The 18,262-nt window shown below is 49.6% G+C and overlaps 1 protein-coding gene across 4 annotated transcripts in view; it reads left to right on the forward strand.

The window, feature by feature from the left end:
• LZTR1 (leucine zipper like transcription regulator 1) overlaps positions 1-18,262 on the forward strand; it is a 286,327-nt gene that overhangs the window by 203,000 nt on the left and 65,065 nt on the right. For all 4 annotated transcript variants that reach the window (XM_054025515.1, XM_054025514.1, XM_054025512.1 and 1 more), the window contains 2 exons: positions 6,900-7,083; positions 8,048-8,217. In XM_054025515.1, the coding sequence (XP_053881490.1) occupies positions 6,900-7,083; positions 8,048-8,217 (354 nt within the window). The remainder of the gene's footprint in view (positions 1-6,899; positions 7,084-8,047; positions 8,218-18,262) is intronic.

Raw genomic sequence — 18,262 nt, forward strand, 5'->3', positions numbered from 1 at the left:
AGGCGGGGGCAGTGGAGGAAGTCCCTCGGGAACTAAGGGGGAAGGGGTTTTACTCCCGTTATTTTCTCATCTCAAAGGCAAAGGGGGGCCTTCGGCCCATTTTAGACCTTCGTGGGCTCAACAAGTTCTTAGTCAAGGTCCGCTTCCGCATGGTCTCCCTAGGCACTATTATGCCATCCCTGGATCCGGGGGATTGGTATGCTGCCCTCGACATGAAAGATACGTACTTTCACATCACTATTCACTCCATTCACCGGCGGTTCCTGCAGTTCGCCATAAACCAGCACCGTTTACGGTCCTCCTGTTCAGCCCCCCACATATTCACAAAATGCATGTCAGTAGTGGCAGCCTTTCTGTGAAAGAGAAGAATACAGGCGTACCCATACCTCAACAATTGGCTCCTTGCGGGTCGGTCCGAAGAGGAGGTCTGCTCCCATGTGACGGTGACCCTGGATGCATTCCGCAGGCCGGGTCTTCTCATCAACGTGCCCAAGTCTTCCCTGATACCAACACAAAGGCTGGAGTTCATCGGGGCAGTGCTGGACTCGGTGCAGGTGCGAGCGAGCCTCCCGGAATCCAGATTCCTGGCCATCCAGCATGTCATAGACTCGATGCTAAGGTTCTCCACTACCACGGCCAGATGCTGCCTGCAGCTCCTAGGGCACATGGCGGCGTGCACTCACGTAGCTCCACTACGGCTCAGGACTTTACAAGCGTGGCTTGCCTGGTCGTATCGCCCAGGCAGAGACCCCTAGACCTTGTCGTGACAGTTCCGGCCCAGGTGTTGGACTCTGTGCTGGTGGCTCAATCGGCTGGTAGTATGTGAGGGTATCCCCTTCACCGCACTGCAGCCTGCTCTGATGCTGGTGACAGGCACGTCAGACCTCGGCTGGGGAGCTCACTTAGGGGACCTAAGGACACAGGGCTTGTAGTCCAAGGCCAAAGTGTCGCTCCACATCAATGTAAAGGAGCTCAGGGCGGTTCGTCTAGCCTGCCAAACCTTTCACGCTACTCTGGAAGGTCACAGCGTCACAGTTCTGACAGACAACACCACCGCCATGTTTTATATAAATAAGCAGGGCGGAGCCCGCTCCTCTCCCCTCTGCCGAGAGGTCCTTCTCCTGTGGGACTTTTGTATAGCCTACTCCATCCATCTCGTAGTGTCATACCTCCCGGGGGAGCAAAACAAGCTAGCGGACAGCCTCAGCAGGTCATACTGCATGCACAAGTGGTCGATGAGATCAGACATCTTGCAATCAGTCTTCCAGAAGTGGGGGTTTCCCCAAATGGACCTCTTTGCCATCAAGGACAACAGCCAATGTCCACAGTTTTGCTTGTTCCAGAACCACAGTCCGGGCTCGGTCGCAGATGCATTCGCGATCCCTTGGAGCAGGAATCTGAAGTATGCCTTTCCTCCGCTCCCACTCATCCACAGAGTCCTCCTCAAAGTTCGCAGGGACAAGGCAATGATAATTTTGATCGCCCCTGCTTGGTTTACCACCCTGCTAGAGCTGTCAGTGGCCACCCCGATTGCCCTGCCCCTGCATCTCATTGCGTGGAAGCTCTCTGGCTAAACGCTATGGAGAGCCAGTGCTCTCCTCTGGTATGGCAGATTCTCCTTGGCAGTAGGAATCCTTCCACTAGGGCGGCCTACCTTGCTAAGTGGAAAAGATTCTCTTGCTGGTGTGAGCCTAAGCAGATACAGTCATTCCAGGACACTATTCCACTCGTCCTAGAATACCTCCTGCACCTCAAACATCAGGGTCTCGCTCCTTCCTCAGTCAGAGTGCATCTAGCTGCCATTTCAGCATTCCACCCCGGGGAATCCGGATTCTCTGTGTTTTCTAACCCCATGGTGATGCGGTTCCTCAAGGGACTGGAGAGAGTGTTCCCCTACTCACGCCCGCCGGTCCCTCCCTGGAACCTTAATCTGGTCCTTTCTAAGTTTATGGGGCCCCCGTTTAAGCCCCTGGCCTCTTGCTCTCTCCTTCACCTCTCCTGGAAGGTGGCGTTTCTGGTGGCCATTACGTCGGCAAAGAGGCTGTCAGAGTTGAGGGCCCTAACCTCAGAGCCTCCTTATACAGTTTTTTATAAGGACAAAGTGCATCTCAGGCCACACCCTAAATTCCTTCCTAAAATAGTCTCACGATTTCTATGGGACAGGACATTTGTTTGCCAGTGCTCTTTCCTAAACCACACACGGACCCCAGTCACCGTAGCCTGCACACTCTGGATGTCCAAAGGGCGCAGGCGTTCTATTTGGAGTGAACTAAACCTTTCCGCAAGTCGACACAGTTGTTTGTCGCCATAGTTGATAGAATGAAAGGGATTCCGGTCTTGGCACCACAATATCATTGTGGATTGCGGACTGTGTCCGCGCGTGCTATGAGCTCGCCGAGGTTCCACCCCTGGCGATCATAGCTCACTCGACGAGGGCACAAGCATCCTCAACAGCTTTCCTGGCGCACGTCCCAATCAAGGAGATCTGTAAAGCAGCCACCTGGTCATTGGTGCACACATTCACAGCCCACTATGCAGTCAACCAGTAGGCCAGAGATGACGCGGCAGTTGGCAGAGCTGTTCTTCAGTCATTTGCTCCATGACTCATACCCTCCTCCTATGGTGAGCTTATGAATCACCTAATGTGGAATGGACGTGAACAAGCACTTGAAGAAGAAAAAACGGTTACCTACCTTTCGTAACTGTTGTTCTTCAAGACATGTTGTTCACATCCATTACACTTCCCACCCTCCTTCCCCTCTGTCAGAGTCTCTGGCAAGAATGAACTGAAGGAGGGTCGGATCGGCAGGGGTATATATGCACCAGCATAGAGGCCCCACTCTAGGGGGCTCCCCTGCCGACCTGACAGGAGCCGCTAAGGGAAGAAGTTTCCAATGTCCGTGTACACGGTGCGCGCACACCTAATGTGGAATGGACGTGAACACATCTTGAAGAACAACAGTTACGAAAGGTAGGTAACGGGTTTTTTAGGACACTAAAATCAATCAGGTTCTTAAAAGAAGAACTTTATTATAAAGAAAAAAGTAAAAGAATCACACCTGCAAAATCAGGATGGAAGGTAACTTTACCAGGTAATAAAAAGATTTAAAACACAGAGGACTCCCCTCTGGCCTCAGCTTCACAGTTACAAAAACAGGACTAAAACTACCTTTGTAGCATAGAAAAATTCACAAGCCAAAACAAAAGATAACCTAATGCATTTCCTTGCCTTACTTACAATTTCTGTAATTTCACTGCTCTAAAGCCAAAATGCTTCTGAAATAAATGTAGTCAAACTTTACTAATTCTGGGTCACTGAGAACGAAAATGATGCTTAAAATTGTTGATTGGCTCTAGTTTTCAAGATATGCTATTGGGTCAGTATATACGACCCTTGACTTGGGAATGGCAGAGGATAAGTGAGTTATAAAGGGAAGGGATCTCAATTTAAACCAGAAATGACTAAAAAATGACATCTTTGAGTGGATCTATGAATAAATCTATGACTGGGTTTGGATAGTACTTGCTTTTTAGGCAAAACAATGAATGATGCAATCTGAAGCTGGTATTGCGTCATACATGATATGAATTGCATCATGTTATTCCTCGAAGACATGGATGATGCAGTCATAATGAAGCTTACATCACTCTGCTGAACAAATTGCCCTATATCCGCTCTAGAAATCATACAGTGTCGTGCTCTCTTATTTGTCAGTGTTTGATTTTGCAAAGGGACACATTTCTGTTTAGCCAAAGTGAGCAGAGATGCCTCATACTTGTGTGAACAGTGCAGATAACTTCTGCTATGTTTGTGGTGAAGTGACTTTTGCATCACAAAAGTGCAGTATAACCACTATGGTTAAGAAAGCCTATCACCTTTATTTTGGCTGCAAAATTGGAGATCAAGACAAGAGGTGGGCCCCACACATATGCTGCAACGCTTGTGCAACAAATCTTCGCCAGTGGTTGAACAGGAAAAGGAAATCTATGCCTTTTGCAGTGCCAATGCTTTGGAGAGAGCCAACAGATCATACCAGCAATTGTTACTTCTGCATGGTGCCTCCAGTTGGGAAAGGTGTGTCAAAGAAGAAAAAGTGGACTGTGCATCATCCAAACATTCCATCAGCTATACGCCCAGTACCCCACGGAGAAGGCCTGCCGGTTCCTGATGCACCAGAATCATTCTCACTTGAGTCAGACGAGGAAGAGGAAGAGGATGAAACTTCTGGTCCTGAACCATCAATGTCACAGGACCCACATTTTCTCCCATCCTCCTCCTCTGAACCACACCTCATAACACAAGGTGAACTGAATGACCTTGTCAGGGATTTGGAACTACCCAAGAGTAAGGCAGAGTTGTTGGGCTCCAGCCTACAGCAGTGGAATCTCCTGGCAGGCAATGTTAGGGTTTCCATGTTCCGTGAGCGTCAAAATGATCTTGTCCCATTCTTCTTCATGGAAGGTGATCTTGTAGCCTGCAACAACATCGATGGTGTGATGGCAGCCCTCAACATCGTTCACGATCCAGATGAGTGGAGACTGTTCATTGATTCATCAAAGACGATTCTTAAAGCTGTTTTACTGCATAATGGCAATGTTTTGCCATCAATTCCAGTTGGTCATGCAGTCCATATGAAGGAAACCTATGACAACATGAAACAACTTTTGAGGTGCATAAACTATGACCAACATCAGTGGCAGCTTTGTGGCGATTTGAAGGTTGTTGCTCTCTTGCTTGGTCTGCAGACTGGATACACAAAGTACTGCTGTTTTCTCTGCGAATGGGATAGTCGTGCAAGAGATTCCCACTACATCAAGAAAGATTGGCCACTCTGACAGTCATTGGAGCCCGGGAGGAAAAGTGTTCAGCATCCACCACTTGCTGAATCAAGGAAGATTTTGTTACCACCCTTACACATCAAGCTGGGTCTGATGAAGAACTTTGTCAAGGCCATTGACAAAACACAAGCAGCTTTCAAGTACCTCCGTGGAAAATTTCCAAGGTTAAGTGAAGCTAAGATAAAGGAAGGTGTCTTTGTTGGTTCTCAGATTCATGAACTTCTTGGAGATGATGCATTTGACCATGCACTGCGTGGCAAGGAAAAGACGGCATGGAAAGCCTTCCAGTTAGTGGCAATAAATTTTCTCGGAAACAACAAGGCAGACAACTACAGGTTGTAGGTGGAAAACCTCCTCAAGGCATACAAAAGCCTTGGTTGCAACATGTCACTAAAGATACATTTTTTGCACTCTCATCTAGATTTCTTTCCATCGAACTGCGGAGCAGTGAGCGACGAGCACGGTGAGCGATTTCACTAGGACATTGCAACAATGGAGAAACGCTATCAGGGCAAATGGAGCCCATCAATGCTTGCAGACTATTGCTGGACAGTGACAAGAGATGCTCCATTTAATGAATACAAGAGACAAGCCAAGAAGCACCGAGTAGACACTGAATAGGACTAAACTATGTACATAATAGTTTTTTGCCTTTTGTTTCATAACAAATTTTATTTATATAACCCTTTTGCTGATTTTTAAAGTGTTACATAAACAGGACAGGTGAAATATTATCATGTAAAGCAACCATAAACATGAAAAGACCTAGGTTTACAATTTATGATTCAAACTCTACTATCTACACAATATACATAAACATAAAATGTAAAAACTTAAATATCTTAGAAACAGTAGCCAATCAGTTGTTTTAATTGTCATATTTGAATTCAGCACATCAAAATACATAATAAATAGCACATTTTATCTCTGAAGCAGACGACTTCTCAAAAATTGTAGACCAGTGTTTTAGATGGATAATTCCAGGTTTGTTTTCAGGAGATGTTGTACCTGTTTGGTCTCTCCATCCAACAAACAAACAAAGAGAGCCACAAACAAATTCTCTCCCCCCTCTTCCCCGTCTCCAGATTTGAAAGTATCTTCTTTCCTCATTGGTCCTTCTGCTCATGTGCCAACTATGTGATTTGAACTACTTAACCCCTTACAGGTAAAGCGATTCAGTATAGCTGCCAAGGAGGAATCTTATGCTACCCTTTTCTTTATATTTATGACAGGGCTGGTGCGGGATAGGTATGCCCTGTCACAGGGAGCTTCATAGATCATAAAACAATAGGGTTAGAAAGGAGCAGTGACCAATGCTTTTGCAGGGAAGAGAAATGATCAGTCTGAGGATGTCTGGATTGTCTGTAGCACTTTGGAGTCCCAGGTTAGAACCAGGATGAGAGGGTAGGCTTTGTACCTCTGCTATGCTGAGATTGATAAGGGACAGATCGGCCAGGCAAGCAGGTTAAAGCAATCCCAGGGCTGCACTAACTTGCACCCCCTGCTGCCTTAGCCCTAATGGACATTGTGGTAGCTGGGAATCATCAGGGTGCAGGACTATCTCAACCATGCCCTCCCCTGCCTCTGATCTGCCTGAGATGCCTCCTGTGCCAGAGGATCCAAAGCTGTGGTGCTGTCTCTGTGTCTCTCATGGGGGCCTGCTGTACCAGAGCAGTTTACTTGGGGGCCTTGCAGCCACTTTGCCCAGTGTACATGCAGTTGTGCACAGAGCGCAGAGGAGACTTTCCAGCACCCCATGGACCTCTTCGGAGGGAAAATGGTACACTTCATTGCTGAGCTCCGTGGCTGAGGCTCTCTTTATTTTGAAATGCAGGGAAATTCAAAGATAAATGTTACAAAGTCAGTTCAGGGCACGAAGGGACCCAACTCCACTGCACATCCCCAGTAAGTACAATGCAAAGCCATGTATCACATCACAGTCTCACAAATGCACACCCACAAACACAGTTTGTTCCTGGCAAACCAGCCCTTCTCAACCCCAGTCCCAGGGACACACCCAGACCTTTGCTTCTTTGTTTACTGTTTTTCTATCCCATTAGAAATCTAAGCAAGAGATTGAAGAAGAGGGACAAGCACTGTCCCAGAACGAGGGGATTTGTGGCGATGTCAAGCTGTGCTGCCTGCAACCCCTGCTGGAAGTGACAATCCGAGAAGCTGAAGCTCAGCCCTTTGAGGTGCTCATGCAATTCCTGTACACGGATAAAATAAAATACCCACGCAAAGGTAGGATAGCAGGAGGAGGACTCTGCAAACCAAACCTGGCCCACAGGGGCTTTTTTAAAAAACATATGAAAATTGAATATTAGCAATTTGTGAGCAAATCTTTATATTTATCACTGATGGCAACCGCTGCTGGAATTCTGTGTCCAGTTCTGTTGTCCACAGCTCAAGAAGGATATTGAAAAATCGAAGAGGGTTCAGAGAAGAGCCACAAGAATTATTAAAAAGCAAGAGAGAGTCCTGTGGCACCTTTAATACTAACAGATGTATTGGAGCATAAGCTTTCGTGGGTGAATGCCCACTTCGTCGGATGCATGATCCGACGAAGTGGGCATTCACCCACGAAAGCTTATGCTCCAATACATCTGTTAGTCTTAAAGGTGCCACAGGACTCTCTCTTGCTTTTTACAGATCCAGACTAACATGGCTACCCCTCTGATACTTAAGAATTATTAAAGGATTTGAAAACATGATTTGTAGTCAGAGTCACGGAGCTCATTCTATTTATCTTAACAAAGAGAAGGTTAAGGAGTGCCTTGATTACAGTCTATAAGACTTACATAGGAAAAAAATATTTAATAATGGGCTTTTCAGTCTACCAGAGAAAGGTATAACAGTGCAATGACTGCAAGTTGAGCTAGACAAATTCCGACAGGAATAAGGCATACATTTTTAACAGAGTAATTAACCATTAATCACTGACCATTTTAAAATCAAGATTGGATGTTTTCCTAAAAATCTCCCTTAGGAACTATTCTGGGGAAGCTCTATGACCTGTGTTAAACAGGAGATCAGACTAGATGATCATAATACTAATCTCCCTTGGTTGTGCTATCCTAATTACTCAAGATGGCATCAGAAATTGGTTTGGGAAAATGTATGACCTCACTGGACATCTCTGAAGACCCTTATATTAGAAAGCTCTCCAAAGCTGTGGAATGATACTGTTTCCCTTTATGATGTACAGGTCATGTGCAGGATGTACTACTTATCATGGACGTGTACAAACTAGCCCTGAATTTCAAGCTCTCGCGACTGGAACAGCTCTGCCTCCAGTATATTGAAGCATCTGTAGATCTACAGAATGTGCTCATTGTGTGTGAAAATGCTAACAAGCTTCAACTGGATCAACTAAAGGTAAACACTGAATTTCACTAACAAGGTTACTGATAAAAATTAGAGAATTAAAGCTCAGTATAGTCAATGTAGACTTTGACTCATGGACTAAACTCATGTTGTTTTGTGGGTTTTAAGGCTTTGAAGTTGACATTGAAATTGGAGGTAGCAACTTAAACTTCCACCTGGGGCTCAGCACCAGCATTAAATTAGATTCCCTTCCTCCCTGTTCCTATGCCTTTAAGGCTTGGTTTACATTACAGAGTTTGGTTGACCTAGGGCAACGTACATTGACCTAGCTGTAAGCGTCTACACTAAAATGTAGCTCCCACCAATATAAGTCACCCACTACAGCGACCTAATAACTCCACCTCTGCAAGAGGTGTAGGTAGATGTAGTTAGGGTGTCGCAGTGCCCACGTGGACACTGCGTTACTTACATCTTCTGTTGGCTGTCAGCCCTGGGGAGTTTCAGGTGTCAGTGCCCCCTCAGGCCCCCACAGTTAAGTCAGTAGAAGCACTCCTGGTGAGAATGCGTACAGCTGACAGAAGGTGGACGTGAACCACCACTTTAATTACTGTGGTGGCTGTACATCAATTTAATTTTGTAGTGTAGACATGCCCTAATGCAGCAGCTGGAACAGCTACTGCCCTAAAGACATCTCTTTACTTGAAATCCCTCTACAGTTCTTAGGTGGCTGTCATGGATTCCCAGAGTCTGATCTGTGTCTTAGCCTTTAACCAGTCTCCTCGGAGTACCCCTTTACTGTGCTGGACCCCTTGGATCCCCAGTGTTTTCCAGGTGCGGGACCATGGCTTCTACAATTTCACCTCTCTTTCTCTGTGGTTCCCTTCAGGGAGTCTAGCTGAGCCAGACTCCTGCAAGAGATATTTCTCCTTTCAGGGTGCAATGCTCTTAAGTAACTGCAGCAACACCAGGCTGCCTTTCCCCAGCAAGGTAACCTTTATTTGTCGCCTGGAGCACAGAAAGTCTTTGGGTTAGTATGAGAGTGGCAGACTTATGATGGAGTCCATATTGGTGGAACCAGGGCTTCATCCTGCTCTGCTTCCTCTGAGCTCTAGCCTCCTGCCAAGGATTCATATTTGGTCATTGAGGTTCCCATTTTTTTTCTGGACCCTTCATTGCTTTTTGCTAATTCCAACCAGCTCTTGATGGCGCATTCTTACCACCCCAGACAGCTACGTGACCCAAACCTCTCATGCCTCCTGCTCTGTTCCAGGAGAAGCACGTTAACCCTTCTGCCTCCAGTGCAGTGAGGAGATGCATATAGTTCACAGAAATATTACAGAAAATTCACACATTTGTCACAGGAATTTCTCTCTCTTTACTAAAGTTTGTCTGGTTTCTTAAGCTCATTTCTTTTTCCCTGTTATTAGCTCTTCAAGTATGTGTCAGTGTAGTCGCACTGTAGGTGTGCACAGGCCTCATGTACAGAAGATCAGATATTTTGAATAGCTCTCACACAATGGCATAAAGGGCAGAGCAGCCACAACCCAGTTCCCCCTACTGCCTTAGCAAATCTCTGACCTGCAACTCTCTTCAGACCCTTTAAGCCAGATCTTTTAAGGTGCTTAGTGAAGAATTCTTATAATCAAATTTGTTCTCTAAAGGGTATTGATTGGTGACACCTCCCCACCCCATGTGCAGCAGGGTAAAGTGCTTCTTGCCAGCTCCCATGCCTTGTGACAGAGTTCAAACCCTGCCGGTCCTGCAATGAACTAATCCCTATCATGGACAGACAAGCTAATGCCTCTCTTGCTTAGGAGAGAGTCACATCCTGAATAATTCCTTTGTGTGCAAGAACTTCTCCACTAGGACCTGCAAGTCTAGGAATGCATGGCTCAAGCTACATCTACTTGAGCAGTCCATACAGGTCACTTTGGCCCCAGATGTGACAATTATGACCAGAGTGAGGCTGGTTAAATTAGCATCGACCAGTGATCCCTTGAGTACTCTTCGAACTCCAGGATCAGGCAGTGGAAATAAGGCAAAGAGGACACTGGCAGAGTTGACACTGAGGATGTCAACTGCCTCTTAAGAGCTTGGCACTATGCACCTTGGCATTGACAGACTTGGCATTGGTAAATCTGGTGCTGAGAACTTTGGCTTCCTTACTGACTGCCCCAACTCAACGAGTAAAGCTGGCTCTGCATCCACTTATAAACTGGACGCCCACTGATGTAGCCTGTCCGAGCATAAACCTAGCTCCAAGACTGAGAGGAACTCCCAGGGGGAAGACATGGGATGTTTCTCCAAGGAAAAAACCCTTAAACAGTTGGGCAAAACAAGGGACCTACCACGATCCCAGTACCAATGCCTGTGATGAAGCCAAGGAAGTTCATCAGTTGGCCCCATTCAGTCCCTCAGTACTGTCCTTCAGTGAGGAGATATATTCCTCCTCACTATTGCCGATGTAGCCCTTCTTGCTGACATTGAACAGAGATCCCTCTTCCCTGCCATTGGAGAATGACCTCAAGAAGGATATTGGGGAGCCCACATTCAGAGCACTGCCTCAACTGGCTCTGGAGTGGCATGGGCCAACCAGCCCCAACCTGGTCAATACCCATAAACATGGCACCTTGTTTGGCTGTATTGACCTTACTGGGGATCATCCTCCCACATGTGAAGGAGTAGTTTAGCCTCTCCTACATGTAGAAAAAGGAATGGATCATGCTTCTTGATGGCTTCGCTGACTAGCCCATCCACAGTGGAATGAGAGGTGGGCCCACAGGAACAGGAGATGATAGAGAGACAACAGTGAGCCCCATCATCCCCCAAGGAATCCTCCTCACCACCAGACAAGGCAGAGACACCAGCCCCCACCCTGGCTAGGTTGATTCTAAAGCCTTCCTGGACCTCCTGTCCTGAATTGTGGAGACCCTGGATACTGAGGCTTGGACTACACTATCAATTTATACCTGACGTAGTTATACCAACCTCACCCCCAGTGTAAACAGTACTATGTTGATGGGAGGGCTTCTCCCGTCGACATAGCTACCGCCTCTCGGGAGGTGGAGTACATACGCTGATGGGAGAAGCTCTTCACTAAGTGCTACAGTGGGATGTAAACCTTAACACGCTTAAAACCGCCTTCACCAAACAAGAACACTTCACCAGAGAAGTAGATTGCATTATGGAACGGGCCACCCAAATACCCCGAGAGAACCTGCTTCAATACAGAAATAAAAACCCCTCTGACTACACACCCGTAGTTGTCACCTACCATCCCACACTGGAACTCATATGAGATAGCATTAAACCCATACTCCATGGGGACCACATCCTGAAAGAAATATTTTCTGAACCCCTCTTCTGGCCTTCAAACAACCCCGCAGCTTCTCCAAACTCATCATTAGAAGCAAGCTCCCCACAGACCAGGACACATCAACTCAAATCTTTACCAGACCCCTGCCAGAACAACAGATGCAAAACCTGTAGACATATCTCCATGGCTACAATGATTGACACCCCCTCCCCAGCACAACTTTCAAGATATGAGAGTTCTGCAACATGTGGCATACCTCATCCAATTCACTAAATGCCCCAATAACAACTATGTGAGTGAAACCAGACAGGAACTATGCTCTCAAATGAGCTAACACAGAAAAATCATAAAAGAGAAAAACACCACGTGGGTGAACACTTTTCAGAAAATGATCACTCTATCTGACTTCTCAGGAAATCTGCACATCTTCAAAAGAGACTCCTGGGAGCTTAAATTTATAACTTTGTTAGACCCAAAAAATCATGGACTAAATAGGACTCTAGATTTATGGCTTATTACAACAATCCCACTAACAACCCCTCCAACAAGTTGCCTTCCCCCCGGCCTTTCCCCCATAACTGAAGGGGTGTTAACAGGCCAATTAACCTTTAATGGTCCCTTGCAATATGGTATCCAGAAATAAACCTGTATGCCACAGACCAGAACAAAAAATGCCGTGTCTTTTACTCCAGAGGGGTTTTGAGTCCAGGCTTTCTGTAGTCTCATAGGCACAGGGGCTCATGTATGCCTTCTGCCAATCCATTTAAGACCAGGGATCCTGAGGAAACTCAGACAAGGTTCAGCTTCTGTTATTATGATAGACCCAGCTTGGCCCAGACAGTTCTGATACTCTGAGCTGATAAACCTGTCAACACAGCCCCTGATCACACCACTTGTTCTATCTGACATGATTTTGCAAAACAGAAGTGAGATCTTTCACCTCTTTCATCATTACATCTGACAGTGTGGTTGTTGGCTGATTAACTGCCATTGAAAGGAGCTGTTCAAATGAAGTCCAGAACAGTTTGGTACATAGCACAGGAGTGGGCAAACATTTTGGTCCGAGGGCCACATCGGGGTGCGAAACTATATGGCGGGCCGGGTAGGGAAGGCTGTGCCCCCCAAACAGGCTGGCCCCTGTCCCCATCTGACCCCTCCCACTTTCCACCCCCTGACTGCCCCCCTCAGAAGCTCCCACCCATCCAACCCCCCACTGCTCCTTGTCTCCTGACCGCCCCCTGCTGGGACCCCCGCCCCCCGGACCCCACCTCCTATCCAACCTCCCCTGCTCCCTGTCCCCTGACTGCCCCGACCCCTATCCACACCCCTGCCCCCTGACAGACCCCCTGGGACCCCACCCCCTATCCAATCCCCCCTGTTCCCCATCCCCTGCCCCCCCCCCGAACCTCTGCCCCATCCAGCCATCCCCTGCTCCCTGTCCCCTGACTGCCCCCCAGGACCCTCTGCCCCATATCCAACCCCCCGGCCCTGGCCCCCTTACCATGCCTTCCCAGAGCCAGACACACTGCCGTGCTGCCCAGCATGAGCGTGCAGCCCCGCCGGCCAGAGTGCTGCCCACGCGGCAGCATAGCTGCAGGGGAGGGGAGACAGCGGGGGAGGAGCTGGGGGCTAGCTGCCCAGCCAGGAGCTCAGGGGCCCGTCAGGATGGTCCCGTGGGCCATAGTTTGCCCACCTCTGACATAGCAGAAAAACCTCTACTATACTGAATTATGAGGCAAAATGGGCACCAGAACATTTCCCTTGTCAGTTCCTGTTTCTGCTACTCAGTACTGTCTGCTAGCTCTAATACATTTGGGACCATCCATCAGATCCATAAGAGTACAGTTAGCAGTAATAGCTGCACATCATCCTCAATTCAGGGTTATACTGTATCTTCCCATCCTACAGTTGCAAGATTCCATAAGGGTCTCATTCATGTTTTTCCCCCCAGACCAAGGGCCTCCTCCTTCCTGGGACCTCAACACAGTGTTAACTGTTTAAAGGGACCTCCTTTTTAGCCACAAGCAACCTGCTCTTTTTATCAACTGTCTATGAAGATTGCTTACATCAACTCATAGAGTAGGGGACATACAAGCTCTTATGGCTGGTCCACCTGACATGATCCTCCATAAAGATAGGCCTCACCCCAAATTCCTGCCTAATATTGTTTCTGATTTTCATTTAAATCAGTTGCTTCCCTGCCCAGTTTTCTTGCTCAAGCGCTATTCTCAAACCAGGGGGGAAGCCAAATGGCACACCCTTTGACATAGTAGGGCTGTAACGTACTACGTGGACAGGACAACATCCTTCATGAGATCCCACAGACTGTGTGTAGTCTTTGCAGATAGGGTTAAGGGTCAAGCCATTTCCACCCAAAGGTTGTCCAAATTGATATCTAACTATATTAGATCCTGTTATGAAGTAGCTAGGGTAGATTTCACTGGGATGTTTTGGGGTTCACCCAGGCCAGTCAGGGGTTCAGTCAATATCTGCCTTTTAACCTTGGGTGTCTTGTGACTGTGCAGCTTTGGTCCAGAGCTCTGACCCCAACAGCCAGCCAGCAGCCCACAAGGCTCACTCTGGCTTTGCCCAACTTGGTTACTTCTTGCAGGCTGAATTTAGGACCCTTCCAATCCTGAATCCGCCTCAAAGTCATCATCCTTCAGGGTCCATTCCCTCTCATTGGGCCCTCAGAAAAAGTATTAGGTTCCCTGCCTCTCCAGAAACAGTGCAACACTCCAGCCTGTCAGCTTCCAAGAGGCACACACTCACTGCACTTACCCAGGGCTGATGAGTTATAATGAAAGCAAAACGAGTTTAACCAAAGAGCCTGAATTAAGTGATACCAAGTAAAAGAAATAAAGGTAGAGATGGTTATAAGCAAATAAAGGTAAAAACATGCATTTAAAAGTCTAAAACGGAATCTACCAAAGTACAGTCTTTATTCAAGATGATCTCTCTCACCCCCAGTCTTCTTTCAAGCTTTTCACAGGCTGGCCTGGCCAGGACCCATCTCACAGCTCAAACTGATTGGTTTCTTTGGGTCTTTAAAGTGAAGGATCAGGCAAACTTTTTGGGCCGAAGGCCACATCTGGGTGGGGAAATTGTATGCAGAGCAGGGGGTGGGAGTGCGGTGTGCGGGAGGGGGTGCGGTGTGCAGGAAGGGGCTCAGGGCAAGGGATTGGGGCAGAGGAGGAGTATGGGGTATATGAGGGGGCTCAGGGCAGGGGGCTGGGGTGCAGGAGGGGTGCGGGGTACGGCAGGGGGTCGGGGTGCAGGAAGGGTGCGGGGTATATGAGGGGGCTAAGGGCAGGGAGTTGGGGTGCAGGAAGGGTGCAAGGTGCATGAAGGGGGCTCAGCGCAGGGAGTTGAGGGGCAGGGGGCAGGAGGGGTTCAGGCTCCAGCCCGATGCCACTTACCTAAAGCAGCTCTGGGGTGGCAGTGGCGCGCACCGGGGCCAGGGCAGGCTCCCTGCACGCCTGCCCTGTCCCCGGCCCCATGCTGCTCCAGGAAGTGCTGCGGCCCCTGGGGGGGGGAGTCCGGAGGGATCTGCGTGCGCTGCCCTTGCCGTGCCTCCAGGTACTTCTCCCAAAGCTCCCATTGGTTCCCCATTCCTGGCCAATCAGAGCTGCGTGGAGCGGTGCCTGGAGGCAAAGGCAACGCACAAAGCCCTCTGCCCCCCTGCCCGGGGGCCTCAGGGACGTGGTGCCAGCCGCTTCTGGGAGGGCCAGATCCAGCCTGCGGGCCGTAGTTTGCCCACCCCTGATCAAGATGAAGTCTCTCTGTCCCGTATATTCCCAAAATTGTTTTTGTTCTAAAAGTTAGGATGGCCTCCTGGAGATTCAATCTCCTGTCTCTCTCAGGGATGCAAGAACTATGTTATTCTTCTTCGAGTGCTTGCTCATATCGATTACAATTAGGTGTGCGCACGCCGTGTGCACGATCGTCGGAAGATTTTTTACCTAGCAACACTCGGTGGGTCGGCTGAGGCGCCCCCTGGAGTGGCACCCTTATGGCGCCAGATATATGCCCCTGCCAACCCAGCACCCCCTCAGTTCCTTCTTATCGCCCGTGACAGTCGTTGGAACTGTGGAAAGTGGCATAACTGACCTCCACATCCCTAGCTTTACTCGTTGTACTGTAGATAGTTCTTTAGTGTAGTTTTAACAGTTTAACAGTTATAGTGTAGTTGTTAGTAAGTTTTTGTACATAGCGTATATACGTGGAGGAAACAGGGTTTATCCCCTTTCTCTCCTCCCCGGTACCAGTGCTCATGCCCAGGTCTCCGGGTTTCAAGCCTTGCTTGGCCTGTCTCAAGCCGATGCCCACAGGAGACCCCCACGACTCCTGCTTGAAGTGCCTGGGGGAAGCTCATCAACCCGATAAGTGCCGCATTCGTAAGGCTTTCAAGCCTCGGACAAAAAAGGAGCGGGACTTTCATTTAAAACTACTCCTAATGGAAGCGGCACTTAGCCCGGTGCCCTCGGCACCACGCACGGACCAGGCACTGTCGGTCCGAAGCGCGCCTCCAGCACTGGAACAACCCGGCACCAGCAGTCTCTCGGCACCGGACGTCTCCGGCACCGGTACAGACGCGGCACCATTCACTATCTCCACGGCCCAAGAAGCAGCACAAACCACCTGCTGCTCCTCTGCAGTTACAAGCAGCGCCTGGGGCCCCAGTGGAGCAGCACGCCGTGCCGGACCGCACCACGAAGGCGCCAACTCCGGCACCATCGATTCCGGCGCCGCAAGTACCGTTTAGTCCGATGCATATAAGCTCCCTGGTGCACACCGTGGTTGAGCTGGGCCTGCCATCCACTCCGGAGACCTTCTCCGCCACTCGCGACCTGATCGCACTAACTGAGCCTGGACCGTCTCACCCTCTGGCACCGCTGGTGGGAACTGTTCCATCTAAGGGAAGCCAGCCTTCATGCGGCCTCCATCAGAGGCCTCCATCAGAGCAAGACAGCTCAGCACCGATCTCGATCCCAGTCCAGGTCACAGTCCCAGTCCCACCAATGGTCCCAGTCTCGGCATCGCTCACAGTCCCGGTACCAATCTCCATCTCAGCGCCGGTCATACTTGCGGCACCGCTCCGCCTCCCGAAGGTCTCCCTCCCGGTATGATCGGTACCGATCCAGCTCTTGGCACCGGTCCTGGCACCGATCATCTCGCAGCCGATTCCGGCACTGCCCGCACCGTCGGTCTTCGTCAAGATCTAGATTGGCCTCCCAGCACCATTATGTCCATCGGTCCCAATCCCGATCACGGTACCGCTCGGGGCCCTGGCACCGGTCCCCAGCTCCCAGGAGCGGACCGACAGACCGTGACAGTTCAACGCAGCAGACGCGTTCGGCACCGCCTTGGCCTTCACGTCCAAATTCGATGTCGTCCCAAGCGGCGAGTGGCTACCACGTCCAGGGCCAAGACGCAGATGGCGCTAGCCAGGGGCCAGATGAAGGACAGGATCCTGACCAAGGACCCCAACAATGGTCCTTCTGGACTCCTTGGGCATACCACCAAGCCTGAGGTGTTCCCTCAGGCGCTTCTCACTCAGCTCATTCGGAGCCTAGGGTGCCTGAAGCCACTGTGAGCCGTCCTCCTCCGATAGCCTCGGAGGCGACCGCCCTGCCACCTGAACAAGCTCATGCCCCTAGTGGGGTGGACCTAGGGCAACCAGACCCTCCTCAACCAGACCTTCCCCAGGATCCGCTAGTCCAGGGATTGTCCTCATTCTCGCCTGACGAGGCCATGGCAGGCACATCCTCCTCTGGCCCACCGCCTATAGATCTTTGTGCACACCAGGACCTGCTGCGCAGGGTGGCACAATCATGAACCTACAGGTGGAAGAGGTGGTGGAAGTGGTGGAAGTTGAGGATCCTGTGGTGGACATTTTATCGGCCGATGCCCCCACATGGGTTGCCTTACCGTTCATTCGGACCATTCAGGCTAATGCCAATACGATCTGGCAGTCCCCGGCATCTATCCCTCCCACGGCCAGAGGGGTGGAGAGGAAATACATGGTGCCCTCTAAGGATTATGAATATTTGAATGTCCACCCTCAACCTTGCTCCCTCGTTGTACAGTCTGTAAATGAGAGGGAGAGGCATGGCCAACAAGCGCCCGCCCCTAAGTCCAAGGACGCTAGGCACCTGGATTTGTTCGGGGGCAAATTTTATTCTACAGGTGTTCTGCAGCTCAGGATAGCTAACCAGCGGGCCCTCCTGAGCCATTACAACTATAACACCTGGAACTCGATGGGGAAGTTCAAGGAGTTGGTTCCCCAGGAGTCCAGGGAGGAGTTTGGGGCCTTGCTAGAAGAGGGCAAAAAAGTGGCGAGGACATCCCTACACGGCGGACTCAGCGGCTAGGACTCTAGCCTCGGGCGTGGCTATGCACTGCATTTCATGGCTGCAAGTGTCCGGTCTTCCACCGGAGCTGCAGCAAACTATACAAGACCTCCCTTTGATGGCCAAGGTCTATTTTCAGACAAAACTGATCCCAGACTGCAGAGTCTGAAGGATAACCGGGCCATCACTCGCTCATTGGGCATGCATACCCCGGTGACGCAACGTAGGCCCTTCCGGCCCCAACCGCAGCGCACCTACCCTAAGCCTCGACTGCGACAAGACTTCACTAGAAGGCGTGGTCGTGGTAATAGGAGACAACAATCTGGTCCTCAATCAGGCCAGAATCAGGGCCCTGCAAAACCATCAGCGGGGCCCAAGCAAAACTTTTGAAGGTGCGCTCGAGGATGGAGCACCGGTCTCCTTGCAG

Source organism: Malaclemys terrapin, chromosome 4, assembly GCF_027887155.1.
Source record: "Malaclemys terrapin pileata isolate rMalTer1 chromosome 4, rMalTer1.hap1, whole genome shotgun sequence".
Taxonomy (NCBI): Eukaryota; Metazoa; Chordata; order Testudines; family Emydidae; genus Malaclemys; species Malaclemys terrapin.